General features: G+C 43.1%; 1 protein-coding gene across 2 annotated transcripts; it reads left to right on the plus strand.

Annotated features, from left to right (window-relative positions):
* The first annotated feature begins 30 nt into the window (after positions 1 to 30).
* On the plus strand, positions 31 to 18,886 carry SUPT7L (SPT7 like, STAGA complex subunit gamma). Of its 2 annotated transcripts, none has more exons than XM_054024154.1 (5): positions 31 to 182; positions 1,074 to 1,510; positions 9,713 to 10,037; positions 12,634 to 12,871; positions 17,663 to 18,886. In XM_054024154.1, the coding sequence occupies exons 2-5, from the start codon at positions 1,098 to 1,100 to the stop codon at positions 17,923 to 17,925; spliced, it is 1,239 nt and encodes a 412-aa protein (XP_053880129.1). In that variant the 5' UTR covers positions 31 to 182; positions 1,074 to 1,097; the 3' UTR covers positions 17,926 to 18,886. The 2 variants fall into 2 exon arrangements, with proteins under 2 accessions (XP_053880129.1, XP_053880128.1); XM_054024153.1 differs by having other exon boundaries at positions 96 to 182; positions 879 to 1,510.
* Positions 18,887 to 19,817: the final 931 nt, after the last annotated feature.

Consider the following 19,817-nt stretch of genomic DNA (forward strand, 5'->3'; position numbering starts at 1 on the left):
GAGAGGAAGAGCGCGGCGAACACCCCCCTCCAGGCAGCGCGGGACTCCGGGGGACCATTTCCGCCAACGGAACATCGTTTACATCCGGGTCAGAGGTCAGCACCTCAGGGGTGAGCGGAATCCGTCGGTGGCGAGGTGTCAACAGCACGAGGCTGCCAGCGTCTGTTGCGGGCCTGGGTTCGGTAAGGGCGGGGCGGGATCCTCTGCGCCGGTCCCTCCCCCTGAGCTTCCCGCAGGGCTCAGCGTGACCTACGGGCGCTTCCCCCCGAGCCGGTGTGTCTCCGCTCCCTGACTCCCCTCCAGCCGGGCCGCAGCGCTCACAGCTCCGGGGTCTGCTCCCGGCTTCGCCACTGACTCCTTGCGTGGTCCTGGTCCGTCCCCTCTCGGCAATTGGGGGCTGCTGTCCCCAGCACGGTGCAGCCGCAAGAGGGGCCCAGACTTCCCTAAGGTCTGGAAAGCCTGTGGGAGCCTGCGGGGGAAAGCACTGCACAAGTGCAAGGCGCTGCTGGGAATAATACTTTCTGCCTCTGCACCCAGGCTGGGGTTCCGTCTCCTGGGGGTGTTATAGACCAGTTCCGGCGGCTGAGTGGGGAGTAAACTAAAGCAGTAAGTCATATGGTTTGTTCTGAGTTCTTACTGCTCTGATTTACTGAAGAAAGATCTGTGTGGAGTGCTCAGATGACTGATCACTGAACACCCCCAGGAGCTAATTCCATACACACAGTGGACCCATTGGACTTGTAAACTTCTGAAATTTCTCCTAGACAAGGCAAATTGGGTTGTCAGTTCTCCCTCACCTAAAGAAAGAATTCACAGAAGAAGTAAAGTCTGCATTATAAATGTGAAACAACCTTACAGCTGTCTTTCTTTTTCTCTAGGGGCAGCAGCCATGTAATCTCTTAAGAACAGCACCCTCTTGCAAATGTTCTGAAGATCATACTTCTTCTCAGCATGTCCTTGAATGAGAATTTTTTGCTGTTGATAACTGGAAGGGTGCTTGGAGTTTCCTAACTCCTTTGTTTCTTCTATCTAAAGCCCACCGTCTTCTCAAAAGCCTTTCTCTGTCACTTTAGGTGCTATACCTTATTTGTGTCAAAATGCTGCGATATTGGGGTGAGATTCCAGTGTCGACCAGTCAGGCCAACCGTAGCTCCTTTGATTTGCTTCAGCGTGAGTTTCGCACTGTGGAAGTCCAAGATCCTCCATTACATCAGCCCTCTGCAAACAAGCCCAGGCCACCCACCATGCTGGACATCCCCTCGGAGCCCTGTAGCCTCACCATTCACACTATTCAGCTCATCCAGCACAACAGACGGCTGCGCAGCCTCATTGCCCTAGCTCAGGCCCAGAACCAGCAGCAAGTGGAGGGCATAAAGACAGACGAGAGCGAGCCTCTGCCATCCTGTCCTGCCTCCCCACCCCTCCCTGATGACCTGCTTCCTCTGGATAGCAAAACCCCCAAAATGCCATTTCAGCTAAGGCACAGTGATCCAGAGAGTGACTTTTATAGGTGTGTTGATGTCACTTTGGATTAAGTCTCTGCACGCAACTTTATATGTACAGAGGCAGTCAGTTGAATCCTTTTCCGGGGAGTGGCTGTCTCAGAGGATCATTAAGGAGGGAGGGAGACTAAGGTATAGTGATTAGAGAAGGAGACTAAAGTCAGAAATCTTGAATTCTACTCTTGCCTGTGTATTCATGTGCTATCTGTAAAAATGTGTTTAGCAATTCTGATTGGTCTCTCAGCAGGGTGAGGCTTAGTGTTTGTAAATGTGTTCTGACATCTGCTGGAAGGAGCTGTAGAGGTTCAATGATAGTTTTTGATCTTTAGATTCCTCATTTAAATCCAGTTGCTGATTCAAATCCAGTTTAGAGAATTGTATGGTTATGGACACTGAATTCCCTTCTCCCTAAAACTGGCTTTTCCAACTGAGGGCTAGGGGGACAGTTTGTAGGAAACTTGCATTGCTTCTGCCTCTGCTCCACCTGTTCTTTGGGTAAATCAGGGTCCAATCTCTGGGGTTTTCAAATAGCAATCTTTATTTTGCCAGCATTACATTAACAAGAGAGTGTGTTTTCTACAGAATGCCGAGGTGCTTTACCGACTGTATTGTTTTATTTACAGAGATCAGTGTCTCACCATTATAATACAGTATGCTCTTAGGTGGAATAAGGTAGCCACTCCATATGTGTTGTAGGAGAGAAGAATAACTTCTATTGAAATAGGGGGAATTTAGGTCAACATAAAGTGATTAACCAATTGAGTTTGGATAGGACCTTAGGGTTAACACCCTTTCTTCTCCTGCTGTGGGATCTTTAATGACCACAAATGGCTAGGAATTCTACTTTCTGTCTCACTTGAAAGTAGAGCAGGGCGACACTTTTCAGCCAAAACCTTTTCCAGTGAGAAATGCAGATTTGGCAACACCAAAATGTTTTGCTAATTTGTATCAATTTTGCCAAATTGTTTGGTTTAAAAGCAACAACAAAACACATACAAAAATGAGAAAAAATCAAAATGTTTCGGCACTTTCAGAACAATATTGTGTTATTTAAAACAATTAAAACTAAGTCCAATGTTTAAAATGGTCTAAATCAAAACAAAATATTTTGATTTTGTTGAAACCAAACAATTTTAAATGTTTTTTTGGTGTTTGGATTTGCTGAAAATTAAAAATAATAATTTTTTTTTTTGGTTCAACCCAAAACAATATTTTAAATTGCCAGTGAACCATGTTGGGGCACTGTTTCAATAATCACTTTGAAAGAAAAACGTCATCTTGTAAAGAAGAAAAGGTCAGCAGTATAAAGATAAGATTGGGAATGCCAACTACGTCAGAAAATAGTTGTTTATATCATCAAGTTAAAATAATGATAGTAATGTGTACTTCAGTATGTTGCCTTATACCTCAGGACTTCATAGTGGTTTGTAAATATCAGTGAATCAAGTCTTGTAGTACTCTTGCAAAAACAGGCATCATCCATGTTTTACAAATGGGGAACAGAGGCATATGGGTGAAGTAGCTTTTCCAAGGTCACTCAAAAACTCATGTTCCCTGCTATGTCATAGAGCCTAGATCAGGGATTGGCAACCTTTGGCATGCAGCCCACCAGAGTAAGCCCCCTGGCGGGCTGGCCGGTTTGTTTACCTGCTATGTCCACAGGTTCGGCCGATCGCGGCTCCCTGTGGCCGCGGTTTGCCGCTCCAGGCCAATGGGGGCTGTGGGAAGCGGCTTGGGCTGAGGGATGTGCTGGCCGCTGCTTCCCGTAGCCCCCATTGGCCTGGAGTGGCAAACTGCGGCCAGTGGGTTCTGCGATCGGCCAAACTTGTGGATGCAGCAGGTAAACAAACTGGCCTGGCTTACTGTGTGCCAAAGGTTGCCGATCCCTGGCCTAGATCATGACTTGTAGTTATGTAATTTAACCATTAGATGCAATTAATGCATTTGCCCTACTGACTTCCTTTTTCAGACCTCCTCAGGTACTTAAGATGAGAAGTCAAGTGAGGCTTACTTGGATCTTGTTTAACTTTGCACGCAGTTTGCATAGCTAATTCATTCTAACTTGTTTCATTTCATGGATGTGTTAAGCTTTTTTTTTTTTTTTTTTTTAAGTTGCGCTTTCATTGTAAAGGTTCAAAATGTTTTTGATCAGATTTCACTTTGGTTTAGACAAATGTTGTAAATCCCTTTCATGTTTAGAGGGAATGAGTAATTAAGATAGTTATTGATAAAAACAGAACCTCAACCCTCTCCTTGTCTACTACAGTCATTGAAGATGGTCTAGGGCAGGAGTTCTCAAATTGGGGTCAGGACCCCTCAGGGGGTTGCAAGGCTATTGGGGGGTGGGGGGCGAACTGTCAGCCTCCACCCCAAACCCCGCTTTGCCTCCAGCATTTATAATGGTGTTAAATATATTAAAAAGTATTCTTAATTTGTAAGAGGGGTCACACTTAGAGGCTTGCTATGTGAAAGGGGTCCCCAGTACAAAAGTTTGAGAACCACTGGTCTAGGGAAACAATATTTATAACAGTTAGCCACCTAGGAAAGCTTAAGGTCAGAAATGTGAAAAATTGGTGCAGTGCAACTTGGGAGTGACATGTTTTGTGGGTTACAAAGAGGGAGTTTTTAATGGGCTGTGATGAATTTGGAGTTTAATGCAAAACATGGTTTAATTGTGTGCCTCACAGATTAAACTGTTTTAAACTCTTGCAGGACAGGAACTTGAAGGTCCATGTAATGTATGATTTTATTCAGTTCTAGGATAGAATAGAGAAAATCTCTGTGTTGAATTGACATTTTATGTGACTAAAAATAGCAGCTGCAGTTACACTAGCTAGAATACAAGTACAAAGGTTGTCAGCCCTCGTTCTTCAGTGTGCAAGATCATAAACAGAGATAGGGAAGACATTTCCTCTTTATGATACGGTTGGCTTTTATATTTTCCTCTGAAGCATCCATTGTGTTCCACTGCCAGAGACATAGTATCAGACTAATTGGATGACTGAACTATTCCAGTTCCTTTATTCACTGTAATAACTCCCATTCTAGAGGAAACAGAGTGTGTATATACTTACAAAAAGAAAGACTAGCAGGTTTTCATTGGTGTAGGAACTGAAAACACAGGGTTAAGTTCTCAGCATTGAAAGTTTAATGTACAGCAGATTTATAATTACCGTCTGAGCTGGAGACTTCTACCATAACATGACTGCTAGTTTTCTCTCTGTCTGCCTCCAACGGCCATGGAATCATCCTCAAAAGAGAGACAACCTACTCCCTCACTCTTTTCCCCCCCAAAGCATCTCAAATACTTTTTCTCACTTGCCGATTGAGGTTTCTTAGCTGGCCTCCATTGCTGTTCTCTCTGACTCTGTTAGTTGCCTCCCTGACCTTCTGGTTCAGGTGCAGGTGCCACACTCCTCCCAGGTTGGGGAGTGGCAGCAGGCAGGAAGTACCCACTAATGGTTAGGGATTGATTTTTTCCAATGGAGTTGCAACTTGCATGGGGAGAATGTGCTGAGGATCAGGATTTCTGATAGTAGAGACTGGGGGATGCAGAGCAGATCAGCTCTCTTTCTCTGGACTAGTACAGCATCTTATCCTCAAATCCCAGCCAGTTCAGGTATAATCCACCTGGGAACTTTTTCCAAGGGTGAAATCAGCACTAATTATACCAGTTCCTGGCTATCCCTGGACAACCGGGCGCAGGCAGATGAAAGACAATGGAGACACTTAAAGAGGTGTATTCAGAAAGGAAAAAGAGGATTGGCCTTCACAACACCCTCTGGCAAAGAGTGTTGTGAAGGCCAATACTATAACAGGGTTCAAAAGGAGCTAGATAGATTCATGGAAGATAGGTCCATCAATGGCTATTAGCCAGGATGGGCAGGAATGGTGTCCCTAGCCTCTGTTTGGCAGAAGCTGGGATTGGGTGACAGCGAATGGATCACTTGAGGATAACCTGTCTGTTCATTCCCCTTGGGGCACCTGCCATTGGCCACTGTCAGAGGACAGGATACTGGGCTTGATGGACCTTTGGTCTGACCCAGTATGGCCGTTCTTATGTTCTTAAGAGTCCCCTTGCCCAGCAAAGCTCTCCTTATTGTAATCATTGTGTTCTCCAGCTCTGTGGCTCTCAACCTTTCCAGACTACTATATCCTTTTCAGGTGTCTGATTTGTTTTGTGTACCCCCAAATTTCACCTCATTTAAAAATTACTTGCTTACAAAATCAGACTTAAAAAATACAAAAGTGTCGCAGCACACTATTACTGAAAATTGCTTACTTTTTCATTTTTACCATAAAATTATAAAATAAATCAATTGGAATATAAATATTATACTCCTATTTCAGTGTATAGTACATAGAGCAGTATAAACAAGTCATTGTATGAAATTTTAGTTTATACTGACTTTGCTAGTGCTTTTTATGTAGCCTGTTGTAAAATTAGGCAAATATCTAGAGGAGTTGATACACCCCCCCTGGAAAACCTCTGGTTGTGAACCACTGCTTCAGCACACTTTGTATCTAATTTAACCTTGTTTTTCCAGCATCATCCTTTGCTCTTTTGCATGGGGGGAAAATGGTTCTCAAGTGATGGGAATTTTTGCACCTCATTTGGTAAAAATCAGCTCAGCGGTGTAATGTTTCATAAAATTGAAGTGCTCATGAGAAAATAATCTTTTCTTTCCCTAGACCTGATGCTAGTTCAGTGCTCACCTTTGGCAGACTGTGACTTCCTTCCATTATTTTACATGAGCCAACCTCAGTTGTTGCTCCACGTATTGAATTGGCCCAATTACCTTCACTTTAACATGCTAGTTAAACAGGAAATGGCCCACCAGATTTTCCTTCCTTTAAAGGAAATGGCCTTGCTAGAGAGCGGCTTGGACACAAGAATGCTTCTGATTGCTTCATGTGGGGGCAGTAGATAGATGGCATGCTGTCATGTTAAGAGACTGCCACAGAAAATGTGCCATTTTATGAGGCTGGCAACCTCATTTACTCTGAAGGCTAAGTTTGATTGATCTGAGTTGGCAGATTTGTCAATTTGCTAAAGTGATATTCTGTACATTTCGGGCCCATTGACGGGGATGGGGAAAAAACAGCATTTCAGTTTATATATTCTTAGGCTGGGTAAATGGTTTTTCCTCCATATCGTCTACCGCAGTGGTGGTCCATAAAAATGTAGAGGTGTTCATAGATCTTTATGTAGATCTATAATGTAAATGAGGATCTATTATTGTCAAATGGGCCAGTATCTCATAGTATTTATGGTAACTGAAAATAGCCTGGATACTCTTCTGCACAGATGATTGAAATCTAAGCCACCAAATTACACACTTGCAAGTCTGGGACTTGCCAACCCATGGTGACTAAATCTTAGGGGTAAAGATTCTTCTGTTTATTCATAGCTACATGATACTGATTAAGTGTTAAGCAGGCTCAGGTTTGGTTGGTAGCTGGATGGGAGACTTCTTGGAAAGCATTAGAAGCTGTAGGAAGTGGCATTCTGCTGTCAAAGTCAGTAGGGATAAGTGTTTAGGAGTGCTGTGTTTCTGGAGATGCCAAACTTTGAATGAGGTGTAAAGCCAAGGTTCTTACTAGTTATGGTCATTTAGGAAAAAAAAAAATCTTATGGCCTTTTTTGCAAAGGTTTGTTGCTACAAGGACACCTTCAATGTAAAATTTGCTCTTCTGTCTGAAAATGTTTTCCTGTTGATACAAGCATTGGCAAATATGAGGCTAGCTCAAAGGAGTTGAGTGGGGGAATGTTCTCTCTCTCTTCCCCTCCCCCCCCCCCCAAGTCTGTTTACACGGGGCGTTTGACAGCACTTTGTGTATAGGAAATTTCACTGTTTCCCCTGTATAACTAATTCATTAATCACCTTCTCCTGTTGTTCCTGTGAGGAAAAAACACCAAAACAAAAACAAACAAAAAACCAACCAGGAAACTGTGTTCACGAAACTACAAAAATTGGGATGGAGAGACAGAGAGAGGCACAGTACCTGGGAAACTGTCTGTTTCTGTCTCTTTCTCTCGCTCTCTAAATAGATTAGATTTTATATTGACTATATTCCTTTGACCTCAGTGTCCTGGTCATATGGTAATTAGGTTCTTTTCCAGCATTTTTCTTTGCTGCTAAATGTTGCTGTGCATTGTTAATCAGTAGCTGGAGGTGGTGGTGTATCTCAAATGGGCTAACTGAATTATGTCTCTAGTGTTTAAGCTTGCAAAGTGCCTCATTTGACAGCTACTAACTATATTTAACCATGCCTCTCTACCCACCTGAAAAGAAAGGACCAGTCCCTGGCTTTGACAGTGGTTCTCTTCCGCTGTGGAAGAAAGTGGAGAACGAGTCCCCCTGTGCTGATATTGTAAGAGGCATAGGGCTCTCCGTGAGCTACTGAAGAGTTTGGCAATACAAAAAGGGTACAAAACAGCATGGATGATGCTTGGGCTACAGAGAAACTAGATGATCTTTCAATTGGTGTATCAGAGCACCTGCTTTCTCCATTCTAAGGCAGATGGCATAATTAAATAAAAATCCAGATGAGTCACTTCATAGAGATTAATAACTAGGAGGAGTTAATGACCTGGGGTCCACACAGCTATTCTTATTTCCCCAGGTAATACCCTGATCTGAGGCTTTTCCTGTACTATTAATTGTTTACTTTAACTTTATTATTTAAAAGAATTTCATACGAGTGAAAAATGTGGAGTTGAGAGTCTGGCAAATGAAGCCCTCTACTAGGTATCCACAGAAGGGTTTTGGTACTGATAGCAATAGTGCATGCTTCCCTCTCACTATGTGACACACATACCATGGCTCAGCCCTGTTTTGCGGGGGCCCTCTTTAAGGATCAGAGGGGAGTTGAAGCTCTGAGGTCCATGCATTTTTTCTGAGACTGAAAGGTGCCAGTTGTGATGGTATGTTCTATGATGTAGACATCTGCATTCTAGGCATTGCAGTGAGACCAACCTCTCATCTTAAGCAAGCCACTAAGCAGTTAGCAGATGATATCTGTAAGGTATCAAGTGGTGGCAAGTTACTGGAAACATTTAGTGGTGCAAGTGTTTGTGGAGGAGGTGAGGAATTAGGAAGTTGGGTTTGTAAGGAGATCAGAAAAGGAAACTGATCAGAAACTGAAGGTGAAATTAACTGGTCTAGTTTAACTGCTGGAACTGAGTGAAGTATTAAAAAGCAAACAAAAAACATACCAAGTGAACAGAAACTATGAATTTTAAAGTCTGTTGGGCCAGGCATATGCTCTTTTGTCTTTCAAATTCCTCTAAACTTTTCTTTCCCCTGTGAAACTCTCAAATACTAACCCACCTCAGTAAAAAATTATCACCCACTCATTACAAGAATATTGTAAATGTTGTAAGCCAGTGGTTCTCAGCCTCTCCCATACCTCTCCTACCCTCTGCTTCCCATCCAGGACCCCATCACCCTCAATATGAGGAAGGGCAGTGTGGTCACAACCCCTAAGCTATGAATCCCTGTTCTAAGATAGCGCCTTTCTCTGGATCTCCCAGCATGCTTTGTGTTACATTGCAAATTGTACCGTCTCTCTCTTCCTGCTTCTTCTATAGCACCAAGTGCATTGCTTAGAGGTGACCTGGAAAAAATAGGCTTGTACCTTTTTGTTTATACTTTATGATTTAACAAAGTGTGTGTGCTCTGCTTGTTTTTTTTAACATTACAAATTTACATCTTGTCTGTCTTGGAAGCCTCTGTGGATGACTGGAGAGCTAATAGGCCTGTGACATTAGAGACAACAAGGAAGTGAAACCTGATTAACTGAGGGGGAAGAGATTTGCATTCAGGTTGTTAAAACTCCTTTTTGTGTGTATGTTTAGCACCTGTTTAATTCAGACCTCTGGGAGAAAAGCTCTTGGTTTAACTAAGGGCTGAGAAAGCTCAGTCCACATTTGAGTCACTCAAGGAGTCTTCCAGCATAAAAAAGAAAGATGAGAGTCTACATTTCTGATATTTGTCAGGAAAAAAAATAAGCAGCCAATAAACCTTCTAGGCCTCCTCCATACATAGCAGAGATGCCGTAAAGGACCCAAACCCAACAGCTTTTCCTTTGCAGGTCACCTCTGCTAAATTAATGGCACAGATCTTTTAACAGTCAACAGTTTTTTCCTCTTCCCTATTTTCCTGAGGTGCGCGAAGGCCTGCTCATGTTGTTCTCTCTGCTTTTAGAGGGAAAGGGGAACCAGTAACTGAGCTGAGTTGGACCTCCTGCCGGCAGCTTCTCTACCAGTCCATGGCCACCATCCTGGCCCATGCAGGGTTCGAGTGTGCCAATGAGAGCGTCCTGGAGACCCTGACAGACATTGCTCATGAGTACTGCTTGAAGTTCACCAAGCTGCTGCGCTTCACTGTGGATCGAGAAGCTCGGCTTGGGCAGACGCCTTTCCCAGACGTAATGGAACAGGTGTTCCACGAAGTGGGCATTGGCAGCGTGCTCTCTCTGCAGAAGTTCTGGCAGCACCGCATTAAGGATTATCACAGCTACATGCTGCAGGTAAGGATAGAGATGTAAAAAATGCTGCTTAATGAAAGACACTCCCACTGCAATCTCTTGTTGCTGTACAGAGAACTGTCTGGATCAGCGAGTTAATGTCCAACTAGATCTCTTATTTTGGGGGGTCAGGGAGGGTTTTAGTAAAAACGACCAGAAGGCGAGGCTAGGAGTGTTGTGGTAGTAGCATGCCTGGCCTTTAAGGGAGGAAACCCCTTAGCTGTCTGCCCCTTTGCCGATCTAGAAATATGTGGATGGTTGGCCCGGGAGGAAGCTGTGTTTCTGTCCAGAAAAGTGGGTCAGCCCAATAAAGGAGGTAAGAAAGGAAAATTGTTTGGACCTTCCCCATCTTCTTTTCTCCAACAGAAGCTTCCACAACTTGTTTAATATTGAAGAGTTCTATTGTTTGAAAATAGATGATCAAACAAGTAAATTCTTCTACAGAGAGAGCCTATTCAACCAGAGAATTTGTGATTAAATTCCCTGCAGTGATAACATAAATTTATATTGCATTTTTCACTCCAAAGAGCTTTATCAAATCCAGAGTTGTTTCACCTGGAACCAGGAGTTGTTTCAGCATCCTGGATCCATAATTTATCTGATCTTCCATGGATTTGTGTAAACCACCCAACAACAGAAACAGGATACTTTGATTTCCTAATGTTCTCTAGAGTCTAGTTGAATAGAATAGTAATCATGCAGTGAGTGAGGAGATATGCATAGTACTAGAAAGCCCCTGGTATTTGTCAGAATGACTGAGTGAGTTAAACAGTGTTCAGCTTGACATACAAGTGAAACAATTTCCATGTAAGGAAAACAAAATTCAGAAGAAGGAAAAAGTCAGTACTGATTTATCAACTTGATTTCTATTTCTGTGGGTCATTGGGATGTTCCGATGTATTTTAGTAATGTAAAGCAGTGAGCGCGCAAACCAACCTAATTGTAACATATAGCTTGTGAAATGAGGTGGTTTGTTGAAACTGTACAGAAAGTTCAGTCTGAGAATACACTGCTGTGTAGTCTTTCTGTGAGCTGTTAAACAGCTGCTACCTCCTATTCCCAGAAGCGGCTACATTTTTCAGTGAATGCTGAAACAACTCCTGGTTCAGGGTGAAACAACTCTGGATTTGATAAAGCTTTGGAGTGAAAAATGCAATATAAATTTATGTTATCACTGCAGGGAACTGGTTTCTTTTGAACTAGTTTTTCCACAGAGTTAAACGCTGGCATATTGTTTTAGTGACATAGATATAAAGATATTCTCCCCTTCATGGACTCATGTAAATGCTATGAATGTGAAGGAGAATAATATTGATGCTCATTGAGAAGAGAATTGTACCCCCTGTAGAGTCCATGACCTGAGGCAAAATCTGCCTCATCTGATCTTCCTAGGGATTTATTCTGTGCTCCCTACCTTGGTATTTGAGAGACTTTTGGGGCAGCTCAGTTGCACTTCCACACTCTTCCTGCATGGCAGGACTTGCACAGAGTTTGCATAAATCAGAGACCTGCAAATGTCAGTGGCATATAAATTGTGACTGGTTCTGATCTTTTTTTTTTTAAAAAAAAAAAAGCTACATCATCTGGATTCCTCTTCACTAAAAGATTTTTTTGTTCAAAAATGAAGATTGTATTTGGTTAAAATAGACTCTTTTTGCATTATGAATACTTTTTGTTCAATTTGAATGTTTATAAAACAGACTCTAGCTAGTAATCTCAGTCTGCACCTACAGCACCCCTTGCTGTTTTGAGGTCTGGGTTTCCCGCATACCTGTACCACTACAGCTCACTCTTGACTTGCAGTAACCTCTGCTATTTTGGGGTGTGTCTAGATGAGAAAGTAGGTTTTGTTTTAAAATAGCTGTGCCACTGCACCTCAGTCTAGACCTGTAACAGTCACTGTAATTCTAACCTGGGCCTATCCAGAGCAAAAGGCTACTGAACATTACAGAAATGTGCAGTACAGACAAGCACTAGTAGCAGCTAGACTTCGACTGCAAAATTCACTTCATTGATGATGTATGGTTGATAAGAACCTAAGTTTCTAGAGGTGCTGCTGAATTTCATCCCTATATTCATTTCACTCAAATGGCGGGAGAAAATGTTCACTGTATTTCTGTTGTTGATTGAACAGAAGATAACCAGGTTCTGTAGGTTGTGATTAAAAATGGTGACAGATAGCTCAGAAGTTAAGTAGTTAAAGTTTAGGAGTGGGACTCAGGACACACCTGGGTTCTATTTCTTGTTGTGACCCAGACTTGCTATGTGATCTTGGGTGGGTGAGTTTGTTAATTTCTGGGCCCCTGTTTCCCCATCTATGAAATAGGGCTGCTGATACTTATTCACCAGACAGGGGTGCATTAACCTTATTGAAGCCTTAATGAATTAACCCAGTTGAAGTCCTTTGAAGTCATCAGAAGCTGTGAAAGGACAAAACATCATTATTATTATTAATGTGTATAATTTATATCTGCCTGAGTACCTGTTTCCTTTGATTAGAAACCAGTGATCTGTTGGGGAGAGGGAACACTGCAACTCAGTTGCTTTCACTGCTTTGTCTGAAAATTCCAGCCTTTTTGTCTCCAATGATCACTGGCAGGTTAGCAAGCAGCTCTCCGAAGAGTACGAGAAGCTTGTCAACCCCGAAAAGGCAGCAGAAGACACAAAACCTGTGAAGATTAAGGAGGAGCCAGTCAGTGATATCACCTTTCCCATAAGTGAGGAGCTGGAGGGAGATCTGGCATCTGGTGACCAGTCCTTGCCTGTGGGAGTCCTTGGAGCTCAGAGTGAGCGTTTTTCTGCCAATCTGGAAGTAGAGGCGTCCCCACAGGCTACAGGTAAGGGGCAGCCTTCTGCTGCAAACACTCCCTCAGCTTTTCCAAATGGCCTCCTGTATTTTACTTTAGCAAAGCTACAGCTGATGGGGGGGTTGGTTTTGGTCACGTGGGAGGAAGGTTCTGTTTTAAATTAAAAAGCAGCAGTGAAGTTTATTTAAAACCTTGCACAAATACAAGATACAAAACAGGGAGCAAAATGTAATGTAGTCAATGAAGTGCTAGAGACCTACCCCATACAAATAGATTGGAGTATTCGGCAGTAATACTGCAAGATGCAGAGTTTGCACTAATGTTACTCTAATGATAGCAGCCATTGTGTTAGCATAAAACGTATACAGTAGAAAATATTCTACAGCAATGGCTGCAGTCACTGGAAGCATTAAGCCCTTATGGTGTTCCATTCTACAGTAATGGTTCAAGCACTGCAGCTTACAATAATATTACTCAAGTGTTTGCTGCTACTAGCATAGAATTATGGTCATATATGTTTGAATAAGGGTAACCTTCTGCCAATCCAGTATAACAAAGGGAAAAGACTTTTTTGAACACTTGTAAAATGTGTATAAGAGGAGGGCCAACGGACTTTCCTTTTGCATATGAAGCAACAACACACAAAAAAGCTGCTTTTTATTCTGATTCCTAATGAATAAACAGTTACAAAAAGAATCCAGTTGATTTTCTGTTTTTGAGGTGGTGCCAGGAGTTTACCACTTCTTGAAATGATCAGCACAGAAATAGTTTCACTTGCGATGAGGAGCTTGTCTGAGGATGCCTGTTGCTGGATTAGTTTGGGCTTGTTTAGTTCTGCCAGCTGGCTGCTGGGGGACTGTCTAGTTTGTTAGTTTTCTGTGAAGTTTTACAGTGCTGAACACACTAGCCAGGTAGCCCATGACTCAAGGCCAGAACTTTCATGTAATCAAAAAATTGTGGTTCACATTCTTTGACCTGGGTATAAGAGCAAGAACCAAATAACAAGGGAAGGGGGAACTGGTTGATGGGACTTAGAGCTCACCTCCAGGATTGAATTTGGCCCAAGCTGGTAGTGATTGATTGTCATCACCTTCTGATGGCTATTTGATCAATTATGTGAAATGGGCTGGCAGCTCTCCGTCCCATTCTAGTAGATGAGTGTTCACATCACAAAACCACCACTAAATTAGCAGCTTCAGCAAGGACTGATTGGGCCATGGAGACTGAACTCCCCTTTTGCTCCTAGAAGTCATCACTCCAGGTCAGAATTGAGGCATGTTGGTTGATGGGGTGGGAGAATCTTGTACCACTACCACCTGTGTTTGTACCTGTTCTGTATCTATATACAAGTTTCAGTCTCTCTATGGCTATCAAGTCAGCACCATGCACCGACTCTGAGTTCTCTGGAAAATTATGAAGAACTCCCACATTCAAAGAATGTGTGTTTTGATTCGTATATACAACCACCTGAACTCAGCCATTCCCCGCAGAAATAAGTGTTTCACTCAGAAACCCAGTTAAAAGTGATGAGGTCTCTTCTATTAACCTTAATCCAAGTTACATGTGCACTGAGGGGAGACTAGATGTCAGTCTACTAGTTGTTTAAAGAATAACACGCTGTTGAGTTTTAAAAAACACAAATCGCTCAGATGTTTTGCTGGGAGCTTGTATTGTTTTCTGCAGTGCCTCTGAAATGTGAAGTGCTCTTATTTTGTGTGGGAGGGAATGGTGAACTACTCCTGGGCCATAAGGGATTATGACTGATTCATCCGAAAAGCTTGCTATTAGCATCTACCACTTGAGAGACCCAGAGGATAACATACTAGCTGTATATTAAATGCCCTGTGCGCCTCTGATATCAGACTGATGTTTTCTAATTATGAATAGACGTGTTCTGTTCCTCTCTAAAGATCCCTGTTCACACAAGGGCCTGTGTGTGCTGGAAACCACATCTCTCTCTAAAGGAGTCCCACTGTGGAGCTGGGCAATGTTGAGTGCATAACATCAGATGGAGGGAGAGGAAGCAACTGGAATTAGAATATGGGCATCTTCAAAATGGGAATTAGCCTATTAGGGAGACAGCAATGTCCAGTGGTTTGAGCACAAAACTAGGAGCCAGGGGCTCCTGAGTTCTAATCCTGCTTCTGAGTACGTCCTGTGTTGTGGTCATGGGCAAATCACTTCATCTCTTTGCAGATGGAGGAACTTAGACAAACATTGGGATACTATTTCGTTGTCATGTGATGAGTGTTGTGAGGATTAATACGTTAATTTGTTATGTGCTTTGATGTTAAAGTGCTCTGAATGAAATAATGAAATGTCCTGTGTAAACGTTAAGTAGTTTTACTCACTGGTGAAAACACTCAATGACAAAGGGAGCTAAAGGGAATAGGCCTTAATGGTGAAGAGAAATTGGTGAAAGAAGGAAACCCTCCAATTATTGTTTAGACTGGGACTGTAGCCTTAAACCTGATAGCATGTTAATGATGTATCCTCATGGTTGAGAAGAGGATAGATTCACTTGTAATGAACATAATGGGGATTTTTAGTGAGGCTTCTGGACACCAATAGGCCCTGTAGTTCTTCCTGGCTGTCTAGCTCCTAGACCAACACAGCCTGTGCTGCCTGCTGCCCACCACATAGGGTCTCCCTAAGCCCTGGTTTGGGCTAAGCAGTTGTGGAAGGTTTACAATGCAGACACCGTTGTGATGTTAATGGAAAGATTCTCTTTGTATAATTACTAGTAACAGGGGAAGTACAAAATGTTTGGCTCAGCACCCAGAAGCTTAGATGCTTATTCAAACTTGAGGTAAGCCTCTTGAGTCTGCAGACTAGGTTTGGAAATCTCCCAGGCTGGCTTCTTAGTTTGTATCTGCATTTTATTTTTCATGTGAATTTAACCCTGATCTCCAGGGATCAAATTTCAGGTGTGAGAGAAGATTTCAGTCTCCCTTCAGTTCTTCGTTGTTATGCTAAGACTCTCAACAAGGGGCCCAATTAGTATCAGTTGTGGTAGTCGCTTTTTCTTTCAAAATAAATTTGCAGAAATAACAAAATCTATAATTATCCCTCTTAAGGACAAAATTAAAACAAAACAAAATCCACCCATCACTGTGTTTGGAAAAAACAACAACTTGGATATAATCTTACACAAAAGGCACATCGATCCTAGGATAGAAATAAAATAACTAACTTCTTGATAGTGTTGGGCTTTGCGATGTGGACATTTAGCCACTATGAACTGAACTAAGAACCACCCAGTTCCTTTCATATGGGCCACTGAACAGATATCAGATGACTGATGGCTTAATCACTATTTACCTGAATAGGGTTTGAACCAAGTGATCAAGAAGTGAAAGGTTCCATATCTCATGGCCAATCTTCTGAGCCTCTGAGAAGAGACTTGCTTGTAATCTGATGCTTTTTTGCTTCTGGTCAAGTCCGGGATGTGGTGTGAATGGTCCTCTTCTACTTGATTTCAGACGGGACCAGAAAAGCTGGCATAAAAATGAAAAATGGGCAAAGGTTTGGTGGTCTACTAACCCAGTTTTCATTGACCTCCTAAAGGAGTTCTTGGTTTAAGTTTTGGGAAGAAATTGCTTTTTTTTTTTTTTTTTTTTTTGCATTGTGACAGCACCCAAGAATCCCAAATAGACTCTGGACCCCATTGTGCTAGGTGCTATACAAACACTTAGGACATCACAGTCCCTAACCTGAAGCACTCAGTGTAACTGAAGAGAAGATGCAAGAAATGAGTGTAACAAACAATAAGAGGGAAGGGTGGGAGAGAATTCCTTATGAACTTCTGGGCTCCTTAACAACTGCCCTTCCTCCTCCCTGAAAATATGACCTAGGTTTTGCGGCCTAGTTTGTTTTTTTTCTTTCTATACAGACTATCCCCAGTTGGCACCTACCTAGAATTATCAGTTCCTTTAAAATAAATACAAACTATACCCACAGCTCCCTCAAACAGTGCCTCCCACCATAGAGCATCTGCTGGGAAGCCACTGTGGTGGTGAGGATTTCTCTGCACCCTGTGAAGAGAAGGGATGGGTCCCTGCAGGTGTCAAGTACTGGAGGGCAGGAAGTCCAGTGATCACTTGTGGAGCTCTGATGTCCCTCCATTCTGAGACTGTGAGGCTACTATCTGGGAAAAAAGCATCTTAACTGGGAAGTAAGAACTCAGCAGCATCAGCTAGTGCCAAGAGCATCACGGGTTTAGCCAAGATGTCCTGGTCCTGCATGGAGCTAGGACTTGGGGGGCACAGCAGTATCTCCATAGGGTGCTGCCTTTACGGCCTCAGGGAGTCACTGAGGAGAGGATTCCCCCATTTCCCATCTCTTCACAGAACAGGTTGGACCAGAACACTATACGGCCTACAGAGGCCATAAAGGCATCACCCCATGGTGATACTGCAGTGTCCTCCAAGTCCGGACTCCATGCAGGGCCTGGGCATCTTGGCCTGACCCCTGTGCTCTTGGCAGTAGCTGATGCTATTGAGTTCTTGGAGGATGCCTGGCCCTTCTAAAACTGACTCATTCTCTTGGGAAATTCCGCAGAGGGCTGCAGTGAAAAGAGGCGAGGGGCAGTGCGGGCTTAGTCAGCCCCTGCCGTAGGAGGGAGGTGATCAAAGGAAATACTGCTTTTATATGCTTTGTTTTTTTGTTTCACAGCTGTTCTGTCTCCAACCTCGTGAGCCCAGCCTTAGGGGTTAGCCTGCTCTTGTTCTTTCTCCACTGATCCTGCTGTTCTTTGCACCTGTACATCTGTTCCCATGCACTCTTTACTTGGTGCTTAATGAGTACTCTGTCTCTCTCCAGGTGCCGAGGTCAATGCTTCCCCTCTCTGGAACTTGGCTCAAGTGAAAATGGAGCCTCAGGAAAGTGAGGAGGGCAATGTTCATGGGCACGGGGTCCTAGGCAGCGATGTCTTCGAGGAGCCCATGTCGGGCATGAGCGAAGCTGGGATGCCGCAGAGCCCCAATGGATCTGAGAGCAGTTATGGTTCTCATTCTCCTGACAGCCTGATGGGCTCCTCGCCTGTCTTCAACCAACGCTGCAAGAAGAAGATGAAGAAGATGTGAAAGGGAAGAGGACTTTTTTTCTTTCGAATCCTGCTAATGTGTGACAGTGACTTGAAATGAGCCAATAGGGCCCTTGGTACCTCGGGGACTATAATAACCATTGCTGGCCCTGGGTTTTGGGGAACAGTCTGTGAAATTATCATGTGAGGTTCAATCTGCAGTGCACATCAACCCACCCGTCTTCATTCTGCCCATGACTCCTCTTCCCATTAGGCTCTGCTTTGCATCCCCATCCACGAGATTGCAGGAGAACTCAAAATGGGAACCACCCCCATCCTACAAACGTGGCAGTGTCACCAGATCTCTGGCGGGATTGGAGTGCGGGAGAGAAAGCAGGCTAGTAGTCTTGTTGACAGTGGCTGTTCATACTCACTGAGCCAGGGGAGTCAAGGCTGCATCTTGACAGTGAGCTTCTCAAAGTGGAACCAGAAGCAATTAGCCTTACCTAGCGCTGGCCCTGGTAATAAATGGTTTCCTTTATTTTGTTGGATTGTATGTGGCAATTTCAACCCAACTGAGTTGCCCTGTTTGAAGCTGCTATCTTGACATTTGAAATAGCTTCTGTTTTGGTTCCTGTTTTCTTTTAATGGTGCAGCTGATTGATAGCAATAATTATTTTTGTTCTGTGGATCCATGGCTAATGTTCAACTCAGAGCTTTTAATTTGATTCATTGAGTGTCTCTCTTAACAAAAGCTGGAATGATCATGAGTCAAGTAGAAACACTGGCTTAAACCGGCTCTATACCTATAACCCATTGGAAGGTTCAAGGGAGGTTTACTGAGCCTCATATTTGTCCTTACAATTGCACATTAATCTTCTGAAAGAACAAGCTCCAGGCACAGTGTTTTTGTTTGTTCATATAACATTCATGGCCCTAATTCTCTTTCTTGATTGTATTTCATGTTCATTGTACAGAAATAGAAGCCAAACAAATAAAACTCTCCTGTGTTTCTAATAAGACTCAGTGGCCATAGAGTTTCATGGACATCAGTGTTAAAAACTGTTGTCTCAATGTTAAAGGTTCTGTCTAGTGGTTAAAGAACTATCCAAATATTTAAAGCATGGTTGGTTAAACAGAGAATTTGGGAAATGGGAAATCTTTGTTCTGTTCCCAGCTCTGTCAGTGACTCCTCTAACCTAGGGAAGATGCAACCCCCCCGATTTTGTTTCCCCACTTGTAAAAAGGGAAAAGTAATGTAATGGGTTTGGTCACAGAGACCCCCTTGGGACTGTCACCTGATGTGCTGAAATTACCTCTCAGCTCGTTTCCCCTGCCAGCTTGGGACTTCCAGAACCCTGTCTTGTTGAGCCAGACACACTAGCCTGCTGCAACACAGATCCAGGGTCTGGTCCATGCTCCCAAAACTGCAGACTTAACTGAAAACATCTCAGCAAGTTACCTGTCTCCAGCACCCAGCTCCCAATGGGATCCAAACCCCAAATAAATACGCTTTACTCTGTATAAAGCTTATACAGGGTAAACTCATGAATTGTCTGCCTTTTATAACACTGATAGAGAGAAATGCACAGCTGTTTACTCCCCCAGGTATTAATCACTTACTCTGTGTTTATTAATAAACAAAAGTGATTTTATTAAGTATAAAAAGTAGGATTTAAGTGGTTTCAAGTAAAAACAGAACAAAGTAAGTCATAAAGCAAAATAAAACAAAACGTGCAAGTCTAAGCCTAATACATTAAGAAACTGATTACAGGTAACATCTCCCCCTCAGAGATGTTCCAATAAGCTTCTTTCACTGACTAGACTCCTTCCTAATCTGGGCCCAATCCTTTCCCCTGGTACAGTTCTTGTTAGTTTGAGCAGACATCTCAGTTGGTAAGCAGAGTCTTTCTCATGACTGGCAGCCTTCTTAATCCTGTTCCACCCCCTTTT

Source organism: Malaclemys terrapin, chromosome 3 (assembly GCF_027887155.1).
Source record: "Malaclemys terrapin pileata isolate rMalTer1 chromosome 3, rMalTer1.hap1, whole genome shotgun sequence".
NCBI classification, from domain to species: Eukaryota; Metazoa; Chordata; order Testudines; family Emydidae; genus Malaclemys; species Malaclemys terrapin.

Bases quoted from the DNA above. Each gene is read 5' to 3' on its own strand.
- SUPT7L (XM_054024154.1), top strand. From the start codon at position 1,098: ATGCTGCGATATTGGGGTGAGATTCCAGTGTCGACCAGTCAGGCCAAC. The intron at 10,038-12,633 runs GTAAGGATAGAG...GATCACTGGCAG, and splicing joins ATCACAGCTACATGCTGCAG to GTTAGCAAGCAGCTCTCCGA. The intron at 12,872-17,662 runs GTAAGGGGCAGC...GTCTCTCTCCAG, and splicing joins GGCGTCCCCACAGGCTACAG to GTGCCGAGGTCAATGCTTCC.